The following is a 20,903-nucleotide window of genomic DNA, read 5'->3' on the forward strand; positions in this document are numbered from 1 at the left end:
GCTGCCCGACCACGCACCACCGCTACACGGAACGCTGGAGTGGCGTGAGCTGGCCGGCGCCACAATTCACTGGACTTCACTATTGACCCGTGTGTTCTTACATGTTGTGTGTCGTCTCTTGTTGACACTGCAGCAAGTTTTATAAATATGCTGCAGACCAATCATCATCATCATCATACACACAGAACTCATGGTTCCTCATGTGGGGGGAGAGAACCGGCTCACAAACAGGATTCTAGGAACCACGATCCTTCAGGGTTGTTGCGGTGCAGAAACAAAAAAAAAAAGGGGGGGGGGGGCCCTCTGTTCAGCCAGACTAGTTTGGCTCAGAAAGAGAAAGTATCTATAACACCGGATTATACATAGTGATGCACTAATGTGTTGAGAAGCTGTTTAGCATGGTGGCGGTGGAGCTCTTTCCAATTACTTCATAACGGCTGCTTCTTTTTAATCTGTGGCTTCATCCACGTCTCCTGACACTCGTCGGCTCTGCATCAGCGCAGGTATTTAGGATGTACTCTAGTAACCTCGCCTCCCTCGTCAAACCAGTTTGAACACATCCTCACTGGCTGCTTTGTGCAACAGCACCTGGCAGGAAGCCACGGCACCATGAAGTAACTCGTGCTCTCTGGTGTGAAGTTCACCTTGTAGCACAGACAGGAAACGCCTCCGCTAGACGTACAGGCCACAAGCCAAAAGAACGCTCTGCTGAACACGCAGAGCCGACACAGAACGCAGCTGCTCTGCTCGGGCTGGTTGTGAACCACTGGACTAACGGCTGCTGCAGCCTCACAGGTTCACCAGGCGTCTTTAGGGACTGAAGACAATGGGACGTGAGAAACGGTCGGGTGTTCTGTGTGGATCAGTCCAGCTAAAGAGATCTGCAAAACTAAAGGCTGCTCAAACCCACAGGTTGCAGTCTGAGGAGCATTGTGATGAATATTCTTTATGAGCCATAAGGTATGCATGGGCCTCTGGTTGTTGGAGGCGTGTCCTACCTGCGAGTCGACGCCGCGCTCCCAGTAAAGGACGTGGTAGTACAGCTCGGGGTGGTTTTCCCTCATGGAGGTGTTGGTGCTGGTCAGAGGATCAGAGATGAAAATGTCCAGGTCGCTTCCAGCAGGAGACAGATCCACTTTGGTTGGCGGACCCAAAGCAGCTAGCAGAGCAGAGAGGAATGGATGATTAGGACCTTTCAACAGTAACACAAGACTTCCATGTGCTAACAATCAATAACAAGACATCTGAAGACCTCAACTGAGCACCGAGAGGTTGTGCGGCACGTTCATTTGCTATTTTATAGACTAAATGATTTATCAAAAAAGCAACTGACACACTGATTGGTGAGCAAAGCAACAGGTAGTTGCAGCTCTAATCAAAGCAGCTCCCAGTGTTGTTCCAGCCAGTGGACACTACTTTCAATTGTCCGATGTTCTCATTCGTGTTCCTGCTCAACACGACTGAGCTCGTCAGCGGAGCCGTACTCTGCGTGGCACAGCGCTCAAAGCAACGGCTCGGGTTTCAACACTGCATGCGTCTTCCATGGCAGCGGTTCAGACGGTGTGTGGATCTCCTGATGAGAACGTGAGGAAGAGCGAGGCTTTAATGCAGAAGTTGAAATGATAACATGAACGCAGACGTTATGAATGAAGCGTCGAGCTGTGTGCTGTCGTCCTAATGACGTGTGCTTTGGCCTTCTGCTGTTGTGTGGGCGTGTAATGTTTGCATGTGCAGCGGGCCCGTGGTCATGATCATCCGGAGCAGCTGACCAGCAGCCGGCTGTGACGGCGGCGTTTGAGAACCGTTCTTATACATTATCACACAAACCACTCCGACAGTTGCATCATCTCCTGAAGTTAAAGTGAGCTCTGCTTCTGTCTGATATGTTGGATGAGGCCGGTTGTTGGTATTGTGGTGGCGAATATTCAAACGTTAAACAGTCAAACAGTTTGCGTCGCTCTACGAATGATTCTTGGGTATCGGGTCTCCACAGCTGCTTGATAATGTCGGGTAATAAAGCCTCTCCTTCAGTTCAGCCGTCTGAAGGCAGCAGGACTCGTGATACGTCTGCAGCCTCTGATTGGACAAGTTCTGCTCTGGAGCTCAGTGCGATCGCTCACAGCCATCAACCGCAGGAGGACGAGTCCTCGGGAAAGACACTCGCACTGCTCCTGAAAGCTGTGCCTTCGGTGCATGTTTGATGAGATTGTTACCGCGCGCACACGCACGGAATTCTGCCTGGACCGACCGCATCCTTTCCAACGTTTCTGGCAAAAGTGTTTCATGTTTGTAACTGTGCGTGGCGCCGTGCGTTCACACGGCGCTGCTGTGCAACATCCAGAGTTCCTGTGAAGTGTTTCACCGTTTGTTAAAGCATTTTCTCAGGCTTCACTGTGATTGGCTCAGTTGTTTGACAGCCATGACACCAGTGACGTAACCAGCTTAGCGTTTATTGATGCATCCACTCTCTGGTCTATAGTCCACATTACCCAGCCCATGCATGTAGCTCCCCTGCAGCTACATGGAGCACAACCGCAGGTGAGTTTGGAGACACGTGGCCCGTTAGCCCAACACCCACCGCTTCATGCTGCTTGTTTGAGCGCGCACCACTCAAACACCATTACCGTGTATCTGACCTCAGTTTGTCAGTGTGTGGGTTGCTGCAAAGTGCAGATTAACAAATGATTACATACACATTTAGAATCTATGTTGGGCTCGTCAGCAGTATGAGGTGTAACCTAGAGATGCACAGATTGATCAAAACCAGCCGGTGTTCTGTCCTTCAATCTCACATTTCAGATTCCTTTGTGAGTCACACAAAGTACCGGTAGTTTTACGTTGCCACATAGCAGCACAGACAGTTACTCCTGTAATTCCAAAACAACCTGAAAGCATCTGGACCAACTAACGTCATCAGACGTGTGTTCTACTGTAGTTCATCCCATCAGGCTGCTCAGTGAGCACACCGTGAGCACACCGTGAGCACACCGTGCGGTCACCGTGCGGTCACAGTGAGCGGCTCTCCTGCTCACAGCACAGAGATGAACGATGAACAGACAACGCTATGAGGTTGCACTGACTTCATTGTGTTGCGTTCAAGCTCTACTCAGTAAAAATTAGTATTGGGTGAAGGTAAATGAAAGGCTATCATGATGTGTTCAAATGTAGTTTCTACTGAAATGTGAATAAATCCAGTAGTTTGAGATGTTTTCACAGCAACATCAATAAACATGAGATGAATTATGAGCTGTTTAACTTCCTAACACGAGCTCGAAGCAGCTCATCATTCATGATTAAAACTACTAATGCCAAGATGCAAATATTTGAATAAAAACAACCATTTCTTGAATTGTGTGTTTATATGAAGAGAACCACTATAGATGCCAATAACCAAGTAAAAAGATAACACTTTGAATTGTTGACATTGAGGCTGGTGCGGCTGACATTACTGCTCAGGAAGGAGGAGCCCTGCTGTAATGGCCGGTCAGACTTCTGTAAACCTGGTCATTGGTGCGTCTCTAGTTTACCGGTCATGTGACGTCACCGTGCTCACATGCACTGAGCTCTGCACTGTGGGTGTGTTACTCAGAGCACAGCGGATACTTCCCGAGCATTGCTCACAGCTCCACCAACATCTCTGTGGTCGCACGCTCGTCTGTGCAGTCGACGTCAAAGCGTGCTCGAGTTGTTCTGGATGTTTGTGCCTGAGATCACACGGATACGGGCTCGTGTGAAACAAGTCTATCCTGTTACACAGCTGCCTGAACATCCCCCCCCACTCGTCTTCTCCTTCATCTTACCATCTTGATCTGGGCAGAACTCCTTCTGCCCCCAGTCGGAGACGTGCCCGTTCACGTTGGCTTGTACACGAAGTACGTACATGCCCAGGAAGTACAGACTGAGCTGTGTAAGGTCACATGACCTACGCGACGTCTTCTCACAGGCGGTGGTCCACGGCGGAGCTTTCTTTTTAAACAGCCTGTACCTCCTGAGGGAACCAGAAACAACTGTAAGGTAACAATCATAGCAACTGAGAATACTGATCGTCTTGAACTAGACGCCCTCAATTAAAACAATAAATAAAAAGCAGAAGGATATACAAGTTAGTTTAACACATCTGGAAGTGTTTGAGTTAGCAATCAATAAAAGATGCGCTCCATCATCCACACTGCAGTTCATACAGCATGTTGTGCATGAGACGCTGCTGGCTATGAGCCACCTCTGGTCAGTAAGGGCTTGAAGTCGTTTCCTGGACATGGTCTGGGTTCCGTCTAGACCTCATCCCACCTCTCCTGGGGCACAGCTGAGACACTCAACGCATTAACTCACATTATCTCACACCACCGAAGCTCAGGAGGTTTCACTCCCACCAGACAGCGCTGGATCAAAAACAATCAGAAGCAAGACGTTGCAGGCTGATCGTAGATGGAACGGTAAGATGGATAAATGATCAGAGTAACGTACGTGGGCTTAATGAGCCGAGAGCATCACAGTGATGTACGACACTTTCACATACCGACAAATTTAAGTGTTTTTATCATATCTAATTATTCCAAAAGTTATTACAATTCCTGTGGGGGGAGACACGCCATCTGTCCCAGCTTCTACAGTGAGCTGTTGAGATAATCTATAAAGTGGTGTAGTGGCCAACATGTGAGCCACATGGACACGGCTGCGAACACCTCCAGGACATGAACACTGCAAAGGTCCGTTTGTTTAGCGAGCTGTGATGTTGTTCTACCAGCCTGAACGTGAATCCAGGATCATGTTAGACTGCAGCTGTGCAGGTAAAGCACTTCAGAGCTTGTGCTAACAAACGTGCTGCTCTGCTTCACAATGGCCGGTTTCTCTTCCTGGTGAGTGCTGCATGTTAGGGCTGTCCACATCTCCTGCCTCATGGGACTATGAGGACACTTTGGAATGTACCACTTTAAGTCCATACGGTCAAATGTAAATAATGTATTCACCGGCCCACTGGCAACGACGGGTTAAACTACCAACAAAAAGAAGATCCACGAGAAGCCAAGAGGTACTTTACAACAACAGCTGGAGTCTGAGATAACGAGGTACACCTGAATGCACCTTGAAGCCCCGTGGGCCCACCTGCCATCCCGCACAAAGCCATGTAGTGATGCTGAGTGGAGGGTGTTGGTCAATGAAGCATTAGCTGCTCATTAGCATCTCATGGGGAAGTCCAGATGGGCTTCAGGGCAATACCATGAAATTCCAGTTCTGTTGTTTCTCCGTCTCAAAGGTGCAGGTTGCCGGTCAGCTACGCAGCGTCTTCTTTCACGTTTATTCATTTTATTCTTGTGTTTGGACTCACCAGTAGGAGGGGGCGGGAAAGAATACACGGAAGCTCTCTGATCATGCCGTAGACGTTACACTCGAAGGCTTATTTCAATGGCTCCACTAGGCAGCATGGGGCCAGCCCTAACGGATGCATGTCTGAGGGACACTTACGCCACGTATTGAGTGGTGAAGCTGACGACGCGACTCTCTGATGAACTCGGGTCCCAATCCCAGCTCAGCGTGTAGTTGGTGTTCATGGTGATCATGGTCAAGTTCGCTGGTGGTTTCACTTCTGCACCGACTGAAACAGACAAGATGGACAGTCTGTTATTACAATCCATCATATTCTGACAGTAAATAACTATTTATTGACCCAAATGATATAATTATCATATATGATGAAGAAAAGCATCAAATTCTCAGTATTTGTCCTGAGCAGCTGCTCACTGTAGTGCGTGAGAACAGTGTGTTGTTTGTTGTTGTTGTTGATGGTAATGTTAGCGAGCAGTGTGGCTCATTCATGTGCTCTGGGTTGTTTTTTGGACAACAATGGAGCTTTGTGGCACAGAAGAAGATTGCCAACACATGTATGTTGTTTATGTTGTTGTAATTTATTCCCCCCCCCCCCCCCAACAGAATCTTTGATAAGAAATAACTAAACAGTCTTAAAAGCATTCAGCCCTTTATTCATATCTTGAGTAACACAAAATAAAATCATACAAATCTATGGATCACGCTTTAATACAACCTTCTGTCACATGAAACCCCTTCAACGCGTCGTCAGCCTGCTCTCCAGCCTCCTCCACGAGGAACTACTTTACATATTACACAACACAAATAGTTTAAAAGCAGTACAAAAGCAATAAAATACTAAGCAAATATTAATAATAAATTAATATAAACAGGGCTGCCTTTCACTTGTGTTTTTTTTTTCAACAGCTACAGCGTTCACCATAAACTTACAGGAGGTCATTTGGCCAATATGGGAAAGCTGAAGAGTAAGTCAGTGGAACCTCACGGCCGACAGACGCATGTGTTTCTGTTGCAGCTCAGTCCATCCCTCTTCTCATCCAACACAGCATCTAACACCATCTAACACAGCAGCAGCATCTAACAGCAGCATCTAACACAGCATCAGCATCCAGCAGCATCTAACACAGCATCCAGCAGCATCTAACACAGCATCCAGCAGCATCTAACACAGCATCCAGCAGCATCTAACACAGCATCCAGCAGCATCTAACACAGCATCCAGCAGCATCTAACACAGCATCAGCATCCAGCAGCATCTTACACAGCATCCAGCAGCATCTTACACAGCATCCAGCAGCATCTTACACAGCATCCAGCAGCATCTTCAAAGTTCAAGTTCAAAGTTCACTTTATTGTCAAAGTTTCCACATGTGTTATGCATACAGAAAATTCGAAATGCCGTTTCTCGCAGTCCCACAGTGTAATATAGACATGAACATATAACATATAATAGAATAAAATAGAATAAAGTTAAGAACATAAGGGCCTAGATAAAGGATTTACAAGTAGCAGCAGAGAATAAAAAGTGACTGGTGCTGATAAAAAGTGACTGGTGCTGATAAAAAGTGACTGGTGCTGGATGAGGGAAGGGGTGTGAGGGGGAGTAGATGTCCTGGTATGTTCCATTGAGGCAGTGGGGAAAGGTGGGTGAGGGGGAGGGTAGAGAGGTCAGGGGAGAGATGGCAGGGGAGAGATGGCAGGGGCGGAGAGATGGCAGGGGGGGAGAGAGGGGGAGCGAGAGGAGAGAGGGAGGGAGAGAGTTCAGCATCCTGACCGCCTGGTGGAAGAAGCTGTTCCTCAGCCGGGTAGAGCTCGAACGGAGACTGCGGAACCTTCTCCCTGAAGGCAGGAGGCTGAAGAGGCTGTTGGAGGGGTGGGTGGGGTCACCCGCAATGCCGAGTGCTTTGCGGGTGAGGCGGGTGTTGTAAATGTCCTGTAGTGTAGGGAGTGAGACTCCGATGATCCTCTGGGCAGAGTTCACAATGCGCTGCAGGCTCTTGCGGTTGGAGGCGGTGCAGCTTCCGAACCACAGCGTGATGCAGCTGCTGAGGATGCTCTCAGTGGCGCCTCGGTAGAATGAGAGCATGATGGGGGGGGGGGCTCCTGCTCGCTTGAGCTTCCTGATGAAGTACAGGCGTTGCTGGGCCTTCTTTGCCAGTGCAGTGGTGTTGCTGTTCCAGGTGAGGTCATCTGTGATTGTCACACCCAGGAATTTGGTGCTGCTCACCTGTTCCACAGCAGCACCATTGATGGTCAGAGGGAGGGGGGGTTGGGAGTGGGTTCTCCTGAAGTCAACAACAATCTCCTTTGTTTTCCCCACATTGAGGAAGAGATTGTTATTTTGGCACCAACGGACCAGCTGGTTCACTTCCTTCCTGTAGTTAGTCTCATCGTTGTGGCTGATGAGACCTACCACGGTAGTGTCGTCAGCGAACTTCACGATGTGGTTGGAGCTGTAGTTGGGTTTACAGTCATGGGTCAGCAGGGTGAAGAGAAGGGGGCTGAGCACACAACCTTGGGGGGCCCCCGTACTCAGTGTTAGTGTGTTCGTAGTGTTGTTGTTGACCCGAACAGCTTGTGGTCTCTCTGTGAGGAAGTCCAACAACCAGTTGCAGAGAGAGGGGCTGAGGCCCAGGTCTGTAAGTTTACACACAAGCTGCTGGGGGATGATTGTATTGAATGCTGAGCTGAAATCTATGAACAGCATTCTGACGTAGGAGTTCTTAGTGTCCAGGTGTGTGAGGGCTGGGTGTAGAGCGGAGGAGATTGCATCCTCTGTGGACCGCTTAGTTCGGTAAGCAAACTGAAACGGGTCCAGGGAGGGAGGAAGGGTGGATTTGATCTGCTTCATGACCAGCCTTTCGAAACACTTCATGATGGTAGAAGTCAATGCGACGGGGCGGTAGTCGTTGAAGCAGGCTGGAGATGACTTCTTCGGCACAGGAATGATGGTGGTTTCCTTGAAGCACGTGGGAACAACAGCCTGGCTCAGGGAGGTGTTAAAGATGTCGGTGAGGACATCCGTGAGCTCCTCTGCGCAGTCCCTCAGCACACGACCAGGAATGTTGTCAGGTCCCGCAGCCTTGCGGGTATTAATCCTCAGCAGTGTGCTCCTCACACTGGCTGGGGACAGGCACAGAGCCTGGTCGTCGGTGGGGGGGGTGGTTTTCTGCGCAGGTGTGTTGTTCTGTGCTTCGAAGCGTGCAAAGAAGCCATTGAGAAGCCATCTTACACAGCATCCAGCAGCATCTTACACAGCATCCAGCAGCATCTTACACAGCATCCAGCAGCATCTTACACAGCATCCAGCAGCATCTTACACAGCATCTTACACAGCATCCAGCAGCATCTTACACAGCATCCAGCAGCATCTTACACAGCATCCAGCAGCATCTAACACAGCATCCAGCAGCATCTAACACAGCATCCAACACAGCATCCAGCAGCATCCAACACAGCATCCAGCAGCATCTTACACAGCATCCAGCAGCATCTTACACAGCATCCAGCAGCATCTTACACAGCATCCAGCAGCATCTTACACAGCATCCAGCAGCATCTTACACAGCATCCAACACAGCATCCAGCAGCATCTTACACAGCATCCAACACAGCATCTTACACAGCATCCAACACAGCATCCAGCAGCATCTTACACAGCATCCAGCAGCATCTTACACAGCATCCAGCAGCATCTTACACAGCATCCAGCAGCATCTTACACAGCATCCAGCAGCATCTAACACAGCATCCAGCAGCATCTAACACAGCATCCAACACAGCATCCAGCAGCATCCAACACAGCATCCAGCAGCATCTTACACAGCATCCAGCAGCATCTTACACAGCATCCAACACAGCATCCAGCAGCATCTTACACAGCATCCAGCAGCATCTTACACAGCATCCAGCAGCATCTTACACAGCATCCAGCAGCATCTAACACAGCATCCAACACAGCATCCAGCAGCATCCAACACAGCATCCAGCAGCATCTTACACAGCATCCAGCAGCATCTTACACAGCATCCAGCAGCATCTTACACAGCATCCAGCAGCATCTTACACAGCATCCAGCAGCATCTTACACAGCATCCAGCAGCATCTTACACAGCATCCAGCAGCATCTTACACAGCATCCAGCAGCATCTTACACAGCATCCAGCAGCATCTTACACAGCATCCAACACAGCATCCAGCAGCATCTAACACAGCATCCAGCAGCATCTTACACAGCATCCAGCAGCATCTAACACAGCATCCAACACAGCATCCAGCAGCATCTTACACAGCATCCAACACAGCATCCAGCAGCATCTTACACAGCAGCAGCAGCATCTAACAGCATCTAACACAGCATCCAGCAGCATCTAACACAGCAGCAGCAGCATCTAACAGCATCTAACACAGCATCCAGCAGCATCTTACACAGCATCCAGCAGCATCTAACACAGCAGCAGCAGCATCTAACAGCATCTAACACAGCATCTAACACAGCATCTAACACAGCATCCAGCAGCATCTAACACAGCAGCAGCAGCGCTGAACAGCTGCTGCATGGAGCACATTGGTGTTTACGGGACATTTACGCCAGTGCAGGAAAACCGAAGAGATTATTTCTCCAACACAAACTGCACGGTGTTTGATAATCAGGAACTGATACTAAATGAATGAAACCCGGAGTATTGAGAAGGTCCGGAGTTAACGGTTCTGCTATCGGTATACTTTAGTTCCAGAGTGAGATGTCCTCGTCTCAAACGTCCTCTCTCCGTCTCAGCCTCTAGCTCAGTACAGCGTGAGACACACATCGTAGCAGAGAGAAGAAAGAACCATTCGGAGTGTCGATGAGTACTAGTAGTGCTGGGCCGGTTCAACCAGTGAGGGCCAATGACATGGCAGACATGTTGGGAGGCATCTGGGGTGGCCAATGAGATTGAAGCGGTGCCACTGGCCACCCCGGTTACTCCTTTATCCATTTGGTTCCACGGGTCAATAAAGGAGTGTTTCAGGGTCTACTGTAGTTCATTGAGCACAATAAATGATGGCATGAAAGCAGCGTAAAATAAGTGTAAGATTACTGATCGCTGATATTTTATAAGGTTTTAAAAACTAATTTCAATAATGTAACACAAAGGCAAGCGGTAACATTCATTCATGCTTAACTTGCAAAAATAAACACATTTTACTAAAATGTTGAGTATTTCTCAATTTTAACTGACTTCAAGAACAACAAGATCATGTTGTCTAAAAAATAGAAATGCTGCCATACATAAATAAATGTGGTTGGCCAGGTGCCTCATTGTTTCTTAAAATAAGACGTAAGATTTGGTGTGATTTTCAACAAAACATGACTCAGTCTGTGTATGATGCCGTGAGCCAACAGGCCACGAGACACAGCACTGTGGGCTGTTCTGAGCTGGAACTGTGCTCAGACGAGGAACGGCTGGTCTGTGAAGTTCCGATAAGTTTTAACGACACGATGCTCCTCATTTCACTCCATAAACCTAAATAAGGTGGCAGCTGGCTGGACAGCGCCTGGAAGCTTCCTGCTGGCTGTGGACTACATTATACAAGAAGCTACATATCCAGGGGCTTGGATGTTACTGGGGGTTCTTTTTCTTTGTTTTAAAAGAGAACCATTTGTAAAACAATCGCTTTAAAAAAAAAAAAAACACATTTTGCTAACTGTGACGTGAATCCTTTGATTCTCAGAATGTAGCGAGTGAACTCAAAAGCCAAAAGAAACACGCACATAAATATGTCAATAACAAAACCAAAATGAGAACAAAACAGAGGGGAAGTGTGCTAGTTCTGTCTGAGACTTGAGAAAAGAAGAACCATGCTGGAAATCTCAGTTGCATAACACTGACCTCAACAAAGAGGAACAAGCCAAAGACACAATCACTCTGAATAGTTGTGGCTCTTCTAGACACCTGCGATCGGTTTCACCGTCTGTTCTGAAGGACTGTTAATTAATTAAAGCTGCTGCGAGCAGCGATGAACGGATGAACGGGCCCTCGCGGATGCAAGGGCCCGAATTTCTGTGATAGTCTGACAGCGCGGCCACGAGTCCGACGTTTTTTTTCCCCGCGTGGGCCGCCAGATGCTGGAATTGATGCTTTGCACCACTTCCCTGTATCTGCTGTGTGGCGCGACAGAAGACGCGCATACATGCATTATGTAGCTCTACATCAAGTGTAAAAGTCACGTAAACCAGGTGCAGTTTGTCAGAAACCACTGATTTTCTTTCGCCAGCAGGTGGCGCTGTGAGTACTAGTGAATATTAGCTTGTAGACATCCTCAGGCCGTGAGTGTTATCAAGCATGGGAAGTTTGGGACCGTTTGGAACAAGTCCGGCTGAGTTACATTAGCTTTTTTGATGGGGAATCACGTAAAGTAGCCGCCCGCTACGGCTAAACGATTACGTCAAATGTAAAGCTTTTGATAACTTTTAAATCACAATGGTACAATCGTACTGACATAATTTTAAGTGGATCTGATGAAGTCCCTAGGAGTTCGTTAAAGTATAGAGACTAGAAATAGGCCAAAATCTATGGAAAAATGACACAAAAATCTAAATGGCCAACTTCCGGTAGGGTTTAGAGCATGGTCCCAAGACGCTTACTTTTAGGTCTCCATAGGATACATCTGCCTACCAAGTTTGATACATGTCGCTGAAATGTAGCGCTGGGGCTGCTCTTTTGAAATATTGTAGGGGGTGCTATAGAGGCAATTTAAAACTGCCAAGACAAATTATATAAAATATTTCTTCCAATGACCTTTGACACATGTATAAAGTTGCATGAGTTTTTGAGCATCCAAAGCCACTAAACCATCAGCCTACTTTTTCATGGCGAATGATGTGTTGCCACGGCAACTGCGTTCAACAAAAATGCATAATATTCATGATCATGCATCATCAAATTACCTTACCAAATTTGAGAATCAGGTCACCTCGCTAGGAGGAATAAATAAGTATAAAATGTGACATTTCCTTTTTCCAGTCGGTGGCGCAATGACAATGCGAACATTTTAGCATGGAAATGTGCTGAAGCTTGAAGTAGCATCATACATAAGAAGTTTTGGATCATGTACCTTGGAGTTATAACTACTTCCTTTTTTCATGCCGAATGTTGCAAAATGGCCGCCATGCCACGTCAAGGTTCTTCCATGAAAACTCACGAATTTGATAAGTTTTCATCACAGAGGTCTTAAGAGCATCCTGACCAAATTGAAAGTCGTTCGCATAAATTCTGTAGGAGGAGTTCATTAAAGTACGAAGGCTGAAAAATGCAAAAAAGCACAAAATGGGGGGGTTTTACTCAAAGTTCAAAGTTCGCTTTATTGTCAATTCCACAATGTACTGAACATACAGGTGAGTTGAAAAGACGTTTCTCTCTAGTCCAACATAAACATATAAACATTTTGACAATAAATATATAAAATAAGAGAAAAAAACAAAAAAAGCTATCAATCTGTATTTAGCAGCAGTTGGACATGGGGAGTCTTAAAAGAGAGGAGGGAGAGATTTTAGAGAGTTCAGCTTCCTAACAGCCTGGTGGACGAAGCTGTTTGAGAGTCTAGTGGTGCGAGCACGGAGGCTCCGGTATCTTCTCCCAGAGGGCAGGAGGCTGAAGAGACTGTGAGGGGTGGCTGGAGTCGCGCACAATCATGGTGACTTTGCGAATGAGGCGAGTGTCATATATGTCCTGCAGGGAGGAGAGTGAGGCAGCAATGATCCTTCCAGCTGTGTTCACTATGCGCTGCAGGGCTTTCCTGTTGTGGTCAGTGCAGCTTCCGCCCCACACAGTGATGCAGTTTGTCAGGATGCTCTCAACGGTGCCTCGGTAAAAGGTGCAGATGATGGGTGGTGGTGTTCTTGCCTTCTTCAGTTTGCGGAGAAAGTAGAGGCGCCTCTGGGCTTTCTTTGCCAGTGATGTTGTGTTGGCTGTCCAAGAGAGGTCCTCACTGATGTCCACCCCCAGGAATTTGGTGCTGCTCACTCTCTCTATATCAGCACCATTGATGGTCAGTGGTGGGTGTTGAGTGTAGCCTCTCCGGAAGTCAACAATAATCTCCTTGGTCTGCTGTTATTCAGAAGGAGGTTGTTGTCGCTGCACCACGTGGTCAGAAGGCTGACCTCCTTCCTATAGTGGGTCTCATCGTTGTTGGTGATGAGACCAACCAGAGTTGTCTCGTCTGCAAACTTGACCATGTGATTGGTGCTGTAGGTTGTAGTGCAGTCGTGTGTCAGCAAGGTGAAGAGCAGTGGACTGAGCACACAGCCTTGAGGGGCCCCTGTGCTCAGTGTGATGCTGCTCGAGGTGTTGTTGCCGACACGTACCGCTTGTGGCCTCTCGCTGAGGAAGTCCAGCAGCCAGTTACACAGCGAGGTGTTGAGCCCCAGCTGGTCAAGTTTGAAGATGAGTTTTTGTGGGATTATGGTGTTGAATGCTGAACTAAAGTCTATGAACAGCATTCTCACATATGAGTCTTTTGAGTCCAGATGGGAGAGGGCTGGGTGGAGAGCAGAGCAGATTGCATCCTCCGTGGACCGCTTGGCACGGTATGCAAACTGGAAAGGGTCCAGGGTGGGGGGGAAGAATGGATTTGATGTGTGACATGACTAGCCGTTCAAAGCACTTCATGATTATGGGGGTCAGTGCCACCGGACGGTAGTCATTATAGCAGGACGGAGTGGGTTTCTTTGGCACAGGTATGATGGTGGCGGCCTTGAAGCATGATGGAACAACAGCTCGTCTCAGAGAAGTATTAAAGACATCCGTGAAGACATCCTTAAGCTCCTCTGCAGTCCTTCAACACGCGACCAGGGATGTTGTCTGGACCTGTTGCCTTGCGGGTGTTGATAGTGGAGAGTGTCTTCTTCACGCTGGCAGAAGACAGGCACAGAGCCTGGTCGTGGGGAGGGGGCGGAGTCTGGTGTGGACGTGTGCCGTTTTGTGTTTCAAACCGTGCAAAGAAGCTGTTGAGGTTGTTTAGCAGAGATGTTGCTGCCGCAGATCTGTGGCACGGGTTTGTAGTCCGTAAGGGTCTGAATGCCCTGCCACAGGCTCCGTGTATCTCTGCTGTCTTCAAAGTGACTGGTTATCTTCTTCGAGTATTTCTGTTTTGCTTTCCTGATGCCGTGGGACAGGTGGTGAGCAGTGTTTACATACCACAACAGCGTCCCGACACCATGCATCACGGATGTAAGCACATACCCCGCCGCCGTGAGTCTTTCCTCCTGTAACCAGGACTCTGTCTGCTCGGTAGCATGTTAGCTGCTCCAGTTTCACAGCAGAGTCGGGGATGTTGTCAGTTAGCCATGTTTCCGTGAAAAGAAGCACACAGCAGTTCCTCACGTCTCGCTGCGCCGTCCTCAGCAGACGTATGTGATCCATTTTATTGTCCAAGGATCGCACATTAGCCATGATAATGGACGGTATGGCTGGGCGAGTTGGATTAGCCGCTAGCCTAGCTCGGATACCCCCGCGCTTGCCCCTCTTCTGCTGCCTCTCCTTTCCGGGGGAGGAGCAGCAGTCGAGTTCGGTGTGCTCGCAGGCCGGCGGAGTAGTCCTAGCTCCGTGATTGTTTCTGCTTGTGCAGTATCCAGAGTGTTGTATAGCTTGGTTCTGCCGATGATTAACAGAGCCTGGCGACTGTACTTGCATTCCGACGTAGACAGACGAGATGAAGACGAACAACTTTCGTACAAACATTTAGTAACAGCACAAAACACCACATGGTCGGGACAGAGAGGGGTCGCTGCGTCTACACGCGCCGCCATCTGCTGCAGCATCTTTAGCCTGCGACTGTATGCTGGCTGTATACTGTAGCGCCCCCTAGTTGTTAAATGGAAAGAAAATGTCAGCTTGTTACAGGATGCGATGTGCACATATGCTGCAAATCTGGTGATTTTAGGACAAATGGTTGAGGAGTTATGTGTATTAATATATAAGCCACGCCCCTAAGAAGTTTATTGGTCCATATTCTGTAAATGCAAAGAGATATCAAAAAGCTTTTGATAACTTTGATGATCTACAGAAAATTTTGTGTCAATCGGACTCAGCATGTAGGAGGAGTTTGCAAAAATGTGTTTTTCACAAACTTCAAAATGGCGGAAAGTTTCGGCAGGCGGAGTTTAGGCGTCTGAGAGGCTTTTTTGTAGATCTAGCAGAATTGGACACGTGTTCTGAATTTCAAGTCAATCGGACATACCGGCCGAGGGACGTCGCCGGTCCAACTTGTAGGGGGCGCTAGAGAGCCATTTTACACACAAATATGCAGCCCATGTCAGATGGCTATTTTCACCAGACCTGACTAGTCTGCAAAATGTGGTGAGTTTTGGAGTATGGCAAAATACTCCAAAATGCACCCAAAGTGTAAAAATAAAAACCAGATTTTTTTTTAAATAAAAACCCTTTCAATATCTATCAATAGGGCCTTCGCTGGCCCGACGTTGTCGGTTGCTCGGGCCCTAAATAGATGAAAGATGCTTTGTTCCCCTGAATGACCAGAACAGGAAATAAAGGGAGTTTCTAGAGGAGGGTGGCTCCTCTTAGCGCTGCTTGTGTGTGTTTGTATAGCTGTGGGTGTGTCTCAGCGTGTCAGGTGTCCTGAGGACTACTGAGGATTTGAGCGGATGAGGTTACACAATATTTTCTTCATTGACTCAGTTCCTCACTTCTTTGTCTCGGCCACAGTGCAGTTTATACCAGACATGATTCATTCCACCCTAAATCAAACACTCGTGGTTTCATCCTGACACATGACTCACAAACTGTTCCTCAAGAACTGAAACCAAAAGGGAAAACACCGTCTGAACCAGGAATAAACAGACCAAAACGTGTTGAATGAATGCTGTAAAGGCAAAATGCCTCCAACAAAACAAAGCCAAATTTAACAGTAATCCGGACTTTTAGGACTCCTTCACATCAAAGACCAACCAATTGTGAACGGATGTCACGATGAGGTGCTGAGCTTAAAACAAGTATATGTTGGGCTGGAAAGATTTATGAGATCATTTATCAAGCTAGCTGCTAGCTACCAGTCTGACACTTTAGGGAGGCAGCCATCCACGCCATCCATCTAGAAAAAGAAGCACCACTCTGTTGGTGTTCAGAGCTGCAAGAAGACACAGCAAACATGAAACGACACCGAGCAGATTACCAGAGAGTTTGTGATCGTTGGTAAACTCACAGAATTAAATAAGTACCTGCAGGAATAGCTGCTGAAACCAAAGCTTGCCAATGAAACCTTTCACATTCTACAGTTTAACAGACAATTAATTATAAAGAATTGTACGACTTCAAAATATTACTTTTTTAAATCCTGCAGTGCTTCTTGTGGTCAACAACTAACATGAAACACTTCAGTGGCCAAGATGAATATACGATTCACTGTCTGAATTAAGTTTGGCAATATTTAATATTCTCCTGCCGACAATATTGAAAAACAACAAGACACGAGATTATTGTCCAAAGAAAGCTGGAAAGTTACCAAAGATATAAGCTATAGATATAAGAGCTGTGAACTGGAGAAGCGTATGCTGCAGTGTCCATGGTGCACAGACAGCCAGCGCTACCTTACACAACAGCATGCTGAGAGCAAGAACTCTGCCTGTTCGTCTCCCAAACACAGAATCAAGCCAACATGAAGGACACCCTGTTGCCCTCGTCTATGGTGCTCATTTGCATAAAAACACGTGCTCGGCCACATATTCAAACTACAGAAAGGAGAACAACGCCTCGAAAAGGGGAAATGGAACAAGTTCCAAAATAGGCTCAAACTATTCCTCTCAGCAATAGACTGAACTGCCTTTAACTTTAAAATAAATCTGACTTGATTAAACAAACGACGTACTCATTTACATCGAACACTTAAGGCCCGATGTGTATTGTGTTATCATGGCCCCCACAGCCTGCAGCCCTCCATGGCTCTGGTGGAGACCAGTCATCACACGGTGGTCAGGCTGGGATGCAGGAACAACACGGGATGAATAGAAAAGCTGTTTAGCGTGAAGAATAGAGCTGATATTAACGTATTTAAGCAGCATCGTCGGTTGCTCTGTGAGTGAGAGAGTGAGAGAGGCGAGAGCTGCAGGGAGTGACGGAGCCAATTGTTTGTGTTGAAGCTTACTTTATACTTGACTTACATCCACACCAACACTGATCAGACTTCGTTACAGCGATGCAGGTCTTGCTCTGTCTCTCTCGCATCATATTCACTTTAACATAAACAAATAAACGTTTACTAGGTTATGAGTACTGTCGTACTGGAGAGCATTTACTGCTTTTGCTCCTTTATAGTTCATGTGTGTGGACTTCACAATAGTTATATAAAATAAGCATCAATTCCTTTTTAAATTAAAAGGTTTTGTGTCCGTCGCCTTCAACAGTGTCTTCAGACGTCCGCTCCGTAGGTCTGATACCGCCGCTGGACACGCTGCTCACTGATCGCTCCACTAACAGCTGCTTCCTCCGTAATGATGCAGACTTTACCTGAACAGCTGCTGGTAAAGACAACAAGGTCAGCAGCACCTGTAATCAGTCGTCCATGTTGAATTAACCTGGTAGTCGATCGGTCATCAATGCTGTCGTTTATGATTTCCGGGAAAGGCTCACGTGATAGGGGCGTGACCAATCAGGGAAGCACACGTCATGACTGCTAAGAACCAATCAAGTAGTGAACGCTGTGGGGGCGTCATCGTTTCTAAAATGATGCGTTTACGAGCGTCCACACGAACACGCAACCCCGCGTTTTCAAACGTATCCGTCATCGGGAAAGGTTTTTTAAACTTATTTATTTTTGCCGTTCTAAAACTCCGGCTCTGCGTTTTCAAATGGATGTTTTAGAAACTGGAGGTCTTTAAAATCTACATTCGACTAAATATTTTGCAGCCAACTCAAATAGTTTACAGGATATTCTTTGTTTCTTTATAATGCATTTTATATTTGACATTTCTCTTTACAGAGCTTCTACAAAGGCCATAAATATGAGATATGAGTTGACAGAGGATTATAATTATTTCTTTGCATTGTGGAGGTTAGAGACAATAACAAACGGCACACTGAGCATTAACTCCTTTGTGCTCTCCGCTCACGCTCAGTTTACCGTGCGTTGTGTCAGAGACTCTTTTCCTGTTTCATCACCATTCATAGAAATACAACCAGTGTGTTTATGATTAAAGTATTTACTAGAGCAGTGCAAAAGTCCTCCACAATTTAACTTAAGTAAGAGTACATAAGTATTGGCATCAAACATATTTCAAGTACCAAAAGTAAACAGTCATGATGATGCATTTATGGAAGGTCTACGTCACTGGATCATAAATATTGATGCATCCAAGTGTTCATCACGTTATGCTGTAGCTGGTAACGGCAGAGCTCATGTCATCTACTTTATGAACTTAATAATTAAGCTATAGAATACATCATATTCATTTTGTTGATTTATATTTTTCATTAACAATCTAAATCTGAAAAGGAGCCAAACGTGTAACTAACTTTGTCAAATAAATGTAGAGAAGTTAAAAGTACAATATTTCCCTCTGAGATGTAGTGGACTACACGGATAAAGGTACAGGAAATGGAAATACTCGCGTAAAGTACAAGTACCTCAAAATTGTACTTCAGTACAGTACTTGAAGAAATGTACTTAGTTAAGTTCCACCTCTGCTAAAACAAGAGCACAACATAGTGTCAAAGTGCAGCGTACCGATGATTTAACTTATGGTTAACAGCTTCTCCAGGGGAGCACGAGCTCCTCCCACCACAGCCAGACACTGAACGACATCGATGTAAGGTCCATTGATTGCTGTATGTCTTCGTGCCATATTAGGATTTTTTAACATATTTCTGATGATCAGGATAATATTCTTAATCGCAGGTATTTGGGCCAGATTAATGGTGACATGAAGCGCTCCTGTTGTCCCGTGCCTGGTGGTCTATTTTACGCTAAATGTGATAGTAATTTACAAAATGAAGAGAAGACTTGAGGAGCAGTGGAGAGCATAATGAGTGGTGGATGGATGGCGAGTGGCCTGAGGACCAACCCTCTGACTGAAGGAGGCCCGCTCTACTCAGGGCCAGCAGAGAGACGCACACCGGCTTCACTCTTCACTTTCTGTGGCGAACCGACAAATCACTGGTGTTAACAACGCTGGTGTGAGAACACTCGATGAACATGTGGATGATTCCATTGCAGCCGAGGGATCCATGTCCGGTCATGCTGCATTACAGGAGCTGGTACCGACCAAGACAACCGCCCAACGGATAGAAACTCTTTAGATGCTTCATTTTCAATGTTGCTGAACGATTTCATTCAATGCACCTTTTACATTTAGTTCTACAACCGCACTGCTAAGATTATTATGATCACCTATAGTGACTGTCATCAAAATGTTTGAACCTGAATATTCATCTGGTACATGACCCATATATATATATGGTTATTCTGTGTGTTGAACTGTACTGCTTAGAGAACATGCTTTTCCTGCTCATATTGTCTAAATATTAAATGCTAAGTTTTACCTCTGTTGGAACCTGATACATGACTTCACAGAAGTACTTTCTGTTTCTCTGAGCACAGCACGATAACAAACGTCACCCAGGCACCGCCATGTTTGGTGCAGGTCAAGTTTTTGTCGTTATCAGCCATTGTAGTTGGTAGCTTAAAGGTGAGCCAACCCAACCACCTTATGAGCATAAACATTAATATCAACGTGGAGCGCTGCACATAACGTTACTGTGCGACTAGCTTGATCCCGACAGACACAGATAACAACAGGCTAACGCGCCACCAAGCTAACTGCATCAAGAGGCGCTTCCCTCTTCACGTGAATGTGCTGTTCACAGTGAAGGAGCTAGACGTGACGTCAGGCCTGTCGCTCAGCGAGCTGGAACTAGTTACGGTTCATACCTTCTGGAGATGAATTCCTATCGAGCATTAGCTACGTTAGCTAGCTAACGCTATCACGACCACGGTCAATGGACACAGTCGTTCATGTAACGCGCTCTGTTGGAATAACGTTGAAACCGCATTAACAGCGTTAACAACTTACCAGCGTTGGCCTGGAAGTACCCGAAGAGAAGGCAGACGTAAACGGCAGCAGACATGGTTTATACTCATCGAGGTCCTGACAGTTCTTCACATGCACTCATCGTCGTCTCTGTCCAGGCGCGTCTCGGTCTACGTCTCCGCAGCTGGAGTAGAAGTCGGAAACAGTTTCCGGTTGGACTTTCAAAGTAATAGCTTCTGTTCTTCTTCTCTGAGGTGTTAGGGCAGTTGGTGTCCTAACGTTGCACTGCACTACTGCCCCCTCCTGGATCGAGTATTCTTCTTCTGTTGAGTCCAATTTACAGAGTCCACCCCGATGGTCCACCCAAAGTGATCCACCTCATGACATGGAGACAGTAATAGAGGGTAACATGCACAGAATACCACAGTCATGTGTGTGTATCAAAGCTTACACTGTGTCTGTGCAGCCGTCACATGTTCATGGCACGGACTAGAACATCATTTGATGTTTGGCCTCTAATGTTGACATGGGGCACATTCTGAATGGCTCTTTAATCTTT

The 20,903-nt window shown here is 46.8% G+C and overlaps 1 protein-coding gene across 1 annotated transcript in view; it reads right to left on the reverse strand.

Annotated features, from left to right (window-relative positions):
* LOC306783895 (interferon alpha/beta receptor 1b-like) overlaps positions 1-20,525 on the reverse strand; it is a 27,528-nt gene extending 7,003 nt beyond the window's left edge. Inside the window, exons 1-4 of the mRNA XM_079277735.1 lie at positions 20,387-20,525; positions 5,464-5,593; positions 3,801-3,988; positions 999-1,159 (exon numbers count right to left, since the gene is read on the reverse strand). Coding sequence (XP_079133861.1) covers positions 999-1,159; positions 3,801-3,988; positions 5,464-5,593; positions 20,387-20,441 — 534 coding nt within the window. The 5' untranslated portion in view covers positions 20,442-20,525. The remainder of the gene's footprint in view (positions 1-998; positions 1,160-3,800; positions 3,989-5,463; positions 5,594-20,386) is intronic.
* Positions 20,526-20,903: the final 378 nt, after the last annotated feature.

This window comes from Melanostigma gelatinosum, assembly GCF_949748355.1.
Source record: "Melanostigma gelatinosum genome assembly, chromosome: 10".
In the NCBI taxonomy this organism is placed as follows: domain Eukaryota; kingdom Metazoa; phylum Chordata; class Actinopteri; order Perciformes; family Zoarcidae; genus Melanostigma; species Melanostigma gelatinosum.